We start from the raw sequence: 6,636 nt of genomic DNA, 5'->3' as shown, positions 1-6,636 counted from the left end.
ATAGAGTATTATATTTTCGACCTATAAGAGAGTCTTCGTCAACTTATTTCTCAACACTTAACATACGGGTATAATATAATTAAAATAAAATATTCAATATTTTTGTCAAAAAATTTCAACAAATTTGTTAAAAATAATCTATTCTATGCATAATATATAACTTCTTTTTATTTTAATTGCATTATTCTTTATCGATTATAATTCTTCAATAATTATATATTGCATAATACATTGAAATAAATTTGTTTAAATTTCAACAAAAAGTATTAACATCTTTTTTTATCTAAGTTATGTTACATTTAATATACACTAAATCGTTCTTAAAACCTTAATTATATATGTATACGACTGCAATAATCTTGTAACATATATTCGAATGTACAATTTTAAACGTCTTATATATGAAGTCTTTCACCAATAATACTTATTAGACAATTAAAGTAATGGGTCAATAAATATGATTAGTAGGACAATTTATCGTCTTATATTTTAAATAACATGCCTGTAAATTTTTTTACAGGATTCAATTATTTTTAATTACTCTCTAAATATTTTCTACATAATGAATAGTATTAGAAAAAATATGAAGAATTTACTATTTTTTAAAACTTTTTATTCAAAAAGTGTATCCAAAATACATATCCTTTCTTGTCACGATTAGTGAACTATTTTATTCGATTTGCACACTGCTGTCCTCGCACACGGTCTCACAAAAAATCAGCTTCAAACAGTCATAAAAATATTCCTTAAGTATTAAAAGCGAAGGGGAAAGACATTTCTTTGAACGAAAACATCAAAAAGAATGTTCCAAATGAATATGATGATTGTGTTTGACGTTCAGATAAAGATTGTCGTAATACTACGTTTATAATCAATATAATAAAAGAACCTAATAGCTAGTAGTTCCAAGAAGCATCATGATCTTTGTTCAAATGTAATCCGACTCTTATATAATTTTAAAATCCATCTAGTTCTAATCGAAAATCCTTACTTTCGATAAGTAAAAAAAAGAAAAACCATTTTCAAATTTGACACGATACGAAGAGTTAAAATGGTTTAATTAAAGTTGATCCACGTTGGAAGTTAGAAGCTCGAGTTCTGAACGAATGGTGACAGGCAAGTCGTTGCCAACTTGAGCGTCAAAATACTCCTTAAGGTCCTTAGCTTCTTTCTGCCAGAAGCTTTTTGGTAATCTGAACAATTCCTCCATGTTCACGTTATCATTAATATTTTCCAAATTGAACGACCCTGGTTTTGGTAGGAAGCCTATGGGAGAATTTACGGCTACATCCTCGCCATCTATTCTACGAAGAATCCAATCGAGAACGCGAGAATTCTCCCCGAATCCTGGCCAGAGGAACTTGCCTTCTGCACTCTTTCTGAACCAGTTTACGTGGAATATAGCTGGCAGCTTGACATTCTTTACTTTGGCCATGCTCAGCCAGTGGTCGAGATAATGTCCGAAATTGTAGCCGAAGAAGGGTCTCATAGCGAATGGATCGTGCATGATTACCTTGCCCTAATTATTAATTAGCGAATAAATTACTTAATCCTCAAAAATAAAATTGTTCGAGTAAACAGGCATAATAAAGAATATCTATTTGTTTTCTTATAAATTTCGTGAATAAATTAATTTAGTTTGATATTGAATAACTCTCGGATCTTTTTCGTTTAAATGATTATTATTTAAATTAGTACCTTGTGTTCTGCTGCAGCAGTAGCTTCAGACCTCATGGAGGCTCCGATAAAAACACCGTGTTGCCAATTTCTAGCTTGATATATGAGAGGTACACCTTCCGGTCTTCGACCTCCAAAGAGAATAGCATCTATGGGTACACCAGTTGAATCCTCCCAAGCAGGATCGATGATAGGGCATTGTTTGGCAGGAGAGCAAAATCTGGAGTTTGGATGTGCCGCAGGAGTATTGGATCCTTTAGTCCATTTGTTGCCACACCAATCGGTGATCTATAAGAATATTATATTATTTAAACAAATTCATTGATAGAACAAAAAAAAAAAAAAATATAATAACAAATCCTTACTTCAACATTGTCGCTAATTTCTTTTTCCAATCCCTCCCAGTAGACTCCACCGTCATTAGTGGCTGCCACATTGGTGAAGATGGTGTTTTTAAAGATAGTTTTCATGGCATTGGGATTAGTGGCGTTGCTGGTTCCAGGGGCTACACCAAAGAATCCATTTTCTGGGTTTATGGCGCGAAGCCGGCCCTCTTGATCGAATTTCATCCAAGCTATATCGTCACCTACGCATTCGATCTTGTATCCTGGTAATGTCGGCTGCATCATAGCTAGGTTGGTCTTGCCGCAAGCACTAGGAAACGCTGCAGCAATGTAACGCTTTCTACCTTTTGGATTTGTGATAGCCAGTATCTACAAAAGGTAACTGATGCAGGATCCCTTAGCTGACTGATGTGTTCGCGAGTACTAAGTAACGAGTGAAAATAATGGAATTGATGAAAAGTATTTCATGAGTTAATAGTGAAACTTACATTGCTTTGAACGTGTTCCGTGTCACCAATGGCGTATGATAAATATTAGAAATGAATCTTAATATTCATGATGATGATCAGGAGCGTGTTTTTCAATTCACACGCAATATGAAATAGCGAATTATTACACAGTGGTACGTACAAGCATGTGTTCTGCGAGCCAGCCTTCATCTCTAGCGATAGTTGAACCAATTCTCAGGGCAAAGCATTTTTTACCAAGCAAAGAATTTCCACCGTAACCGCTTCCATAAGAAACTATCTCATTTTTGGCTGGTCTATGAAGAATAATTGTTCTCTCTGGATCGCAAGGCCAGGATGAATTAACCGCAACCTTCGAATCAGCTTTTGGAACACCGACAGAATGCAAACACTTGACAAAATCGTTATTGCCAAGGGTTTCCAGGATCTTTTTCCCCATCCTGGTCATGATTCTCATGGAACAGACGACATACGCAGAATCCGTGATTTCTATTCCAATTTTTGAAAGAGGCGAACCGACTGGACCCATGCTGAAGGGGATAACGTACATTGTTCGATCTGAATTATTAAAGTGAAATTGTCATTTTGTTTGATTTATTGAATTGATCGGGGGTACAGGACGAATTCGTTTTAAAGTTACCTTTCATGCATCCCGGAAATCGTTCAAGAATTGCTTTGTCCATGTCTGCCGGAGAAATCCAATTACCCAATTCTCCAGTGACACCATCGCGTGGGGTTGGAACCGTGTCGCGTTTGGATTCAGTGCTGATAAAAGTACGTTTTTCCACGCGGGCTACGTCTGCTGGATTTGTTCTAGCGAGCCAGCTAAGAGTAAATTGTGCAAATGTTAGAATTAGCCATGTTTTGTACAGACTTTGGACATTCTGTTTATCTCGTTCGTGTTATCTAATTCATATAAAGCCACTATTATCCGAGAAGAAGTTGAGAAAAAGAAACTGCTCTGAATAATTAGAAGATTGCCTATTCGAAAGACTTCATAAAAATTCGAGTACAATATATGAATCAAATTGCACATGTCGTTGGTATGTTCAAATACATTTACCAGTTCTCATATTTTGGCAAAGGCGATATGGTTCCATCCTTCTTCATAAGCTTCAACAGGTGTTCATACTCTAAATCGCTTCCATCGCAGATATAAATATCTTTGGGGCAGCAAAGGGTGGCACATTCTTCGATGTATGAGCGAAGTTTAGGAGCAAGGGATTCTGTCAGTGTGTTCAGCAAAGGTGTTTTCCCTATATATTCGTAATTGCTGTCGATTGATGGATTTTTAGCCACGTTGGTGACCAGTGTGGACACCCTGAAAGTAAAATAAAATTTATTTCAGTATTTGAGCACCTTTGATCTATATCAAACTAACGTCTTTATAATACAAATTAAACCTCGGGTTCTTACATCATCGGGTTCTTAATATTCTAGTCTAAATATTAAAATTTCAATACGTTTGTATGTCTCTTGTACTCCAGCTGTATATCTCAAATATCTTTAATACAATATATCCATCTAATTTTGTACCACCTGTTGCAATACCTGCTTTTTATATGTTCGCTTCTAACATGCAAAAATCTAATCATAGGCATTGGGGCAGAGTAACAGGTGGTTCTGTGGAGTACCTGTTAGAAGCCCGTCGATCGATTACTTCATCACTATAGAAACCTTGATTAAATGAAAATGAATTTCGCGTTTCTAATTGGTAAAATATCGGCCTGCTTCTATGACTAAACATGCTTGCGATATTCAAGAGTTTCCTTTTCACTGATGATGTTGAGAAAGATCTCGCAACTTTCATGCTCTTGCATTACCATTTCCCATCGTAATGCGATAAAATGTACCCTTTCCTTTTACCAGCAAACCTGTTGCCTTTATAAGTACATGCTCTGGCTCCATTTATAAAAATGTTCACGCTCTAGTGAACATAACATAAAGTAAGTAGACATTAGAGAATACCTTTTTACTAAAAGAAAAATAGCACACGTCAAAAATATCCGATACCACTTTCCTTCACTTCCAGCGAAATAGCAGAACCTTTATCATTTGAACTAATGGAAAAATAATTTAACTTAACAAGCATTTCTTAATTTTTAATATTTATGTAATAATTGACGTTTGTTAAGAGTTATTGATTCATAAATTTTTTAATAATATTTTGGCAATGAAATAATAAAATTATATTCAGTTGCTGGAAGTTCAGGTCTGCAGCAGAGGCGTAGCGAATAGAAATTTCTAACGAGAATATTCACTTTTGTGAATGAAAAAAATTCCAAGCAGTCTTTAAATTATAACCAGAGTAATTCAAACGAGGCAGCTTTGAAGTATGAGAGTTGACATGATCGAGCATCGGTTTCCGGAAGTCACCGACTGACAATTACATCGAACGTAGTATTAATATATTCTACATCGTCTTTGGTAAATTGTATATATCATGTTCTTAATTTATCTCGTTCATATGAATGCGATGATATTAAGTTTAGAAAACTTATCTTGCCCAGTCACTGCGAATTGACGATAAAAAGAGACGTTGTCTCCTGTATAGAAAATTGCCATTAATAACACTGTAAACAAACAGCGTGCACAAATTGCGCAACGAAGATTCTGTTGCATTCGATATTATGATAACATTATGCAACAGCAGTCAAATAGAGTCAACCGAATAGTTTCTCTGCTAAGACTACGTTTCAAGGCTGGGTCTTATTGTTTGAACCCCTTTATGCAACAATTGCCTAAGAATTTCCTCCGCCGATAACCTAAATTGATTCCACATCGAAGAGCTAATTTGAAAAATGTGGAATAACAAGTAGAAATTCATTCGCACGATAAGAACACAGAACTGGTATTATAATTTTGCGTGATATTTAACGGTACCTCAGGGTCGTCAAGCCTCTTTATGGTATTACCGAGAATAATATTGATTTTACGATAAGTAAGTATGTGAATACGGTATAAAACAATTCGATTACTGTGTGCACTTGACTTTTCAATGGCACGAAAGAAACTTCGAATGACATTTCGTTTCAACATTTTTAATTTTCATTCTTGAACTTTCATCTCTGTAAGATATCCAAACTCTTTCCTTGTCAAGCCAATTTCCTTGTCACCCGCAATTATCGCTATCTTTTTCTATAAAATAAGTCAGGAAATCATAGAAATAAATATTACAAGCTCGAGTATCGCTATACTAATATTATAATATAATTGTTTAAAGATAAGGTAGTGAATCAAATACCTAACTATCATTAGAATCCAAATATTTATTTGATTCCTATATAGAACTCCACTCGTATCAAATATAAAATACCAAATAATTTCACAAATTATCCATTCAGTTTCTACTTCGAGTCTTCATTAATCCTCTTAAGAATCAACCTAGATATCGATAAAAGAAATTAGAAACTAAATAAACGGATTAATTCGTTCAATGCCACTTAAAAAGAAGTGGAGGAATTTGGTACCAAACAATGTTTCGCTACGAACAATGTAGCGAAAAGTTCTCCGGCTGACGCCAGGTTTCCTTCAAAAAAAAGAAAATGGAGTCAGGACCAGTTGGTCCAGTACTGTAAGTACTTACCGCGGATAATAGACATCTATCGCATGCGGCATCTCCTTAGCGTTTGGTAAGGTTCGATGGCTCAAAATCGCGAATCTTGCTGATTGACCCTTGGCCCTGAAGACATCGACCGAATGGACCGGTGTGAAACAACGAAGACTTCTCAGACAAATGACCGATGATTCCCTGGAAGAAGCTGTTGCTACTGAGAAGTTCCTAGTGAATTGGAAACCGATACTAGCTAGATTCGACCAGCGTATTGGATCGATTCTCGCCGACATGTCCTGTGTTGCTCGCTTTTATACGATCGACAAGGGTTTCGTACGAGCCCTAACGACTCGCCCCGCGGATTGGCCGCGAGCACTTCCGGTGAATATAGTGGGGAGCGATGCGGAACGCCGGCGGAATCGGCGCCGGACTTCGGGTCAGTTCGCGACTGACGCGGTTCTTGGCCTTGCCGATCGTGGCTTTCTAGCTGCAGCCGACGAGGGTTGATGCCGAGCTGTTCGTCTCACTATCAGCCTGAATCTCTATGGAAACGATCGAAGATGAACGCGAGCAAGTCCGACAAGCCCTCTCTAGT

The 6,636-nt window shown here is 36.4% G+C and overlaps 1 protein-coding gene across 1 annotated transcript; it reads right to left on the bottom strand.

Annotated features, from left to right (window-relative positions):
• Nucleotides 1-1,060: 1,060 nt before the first annotated feature.
• Nucleotides 1,061-6,334, bottom strand: LOC143221538 (phosphoenolpyruvate carboxykinase [GTP]-like). The gene is made up of 7 exons (XM_076446961.1): nucleotides 6,075-6,334; nucleotides 3,552-3,809; nucleotides 3,129-3,313; nucleotides 2,652-3,046; nucleotides 2,043-2,390; nucleotides 1,699-1,965; nucleotides 1,061-1,519 (listed from the first exon to the last, which is right to left on the bottom strand). Exons 1-7 carry the CDS (start codon nucleotides 6,332-6,334, stop codon nucleotides 1,061-1,063), a joined length of 2,172 nt encoding a protein of 723 aa, XP_076303076.1.
• Between the last annotated feature and the right edge of the window lie 302 nt (nucleotides 6,335-6,636).

This window comes from Lasioglossum baleicum, unplaced genomic scaffold, assembly GCF_051020765.1.
Source record: "Lasioglossum baleicum unplaced genomic scaffold, iyLasBale1 scaffold2626, whole genome shotgun sequence".
NCBI classification, from domain to species: domain Eukaryota; kingdom Metazoa; phylum Arthropoda; class Insecta; order Hymenoptera; family Halictidae; genus Lasioglossum; species Lasioglossum baleicum.
This window is presented reverse-complemented; position numbering and strand designations above follow the sequence as displayed.

What these genes read in the sequence shown, in the direction of transcription:
- LOC143221538 (XM_076446961.1), bottom strand. Translation starts at nt 6,334, where the DNA reads ATGTCGGCGAGAATCGATCCAATACGCTGGTCGAATCTAGCTAGTATC. An exon ending in ATTTCCGGGATGCATGAAAG is followed by an intron (nt 3,047 to 3,128) that starts GTAACTTTAAAA and finishes TTAATAATTCAG; the next exon opens with ATCGAACAATGTACGTTATC. An exon ending in AAATTAGCGACAATGTTGAA is followed by an intron (nt 1,966 to 2,042) that starts GTAAGGATTTGT and finishes ATATTCTTATAG; the next exon opens with ATCACCGATTGGTGTGGCAA.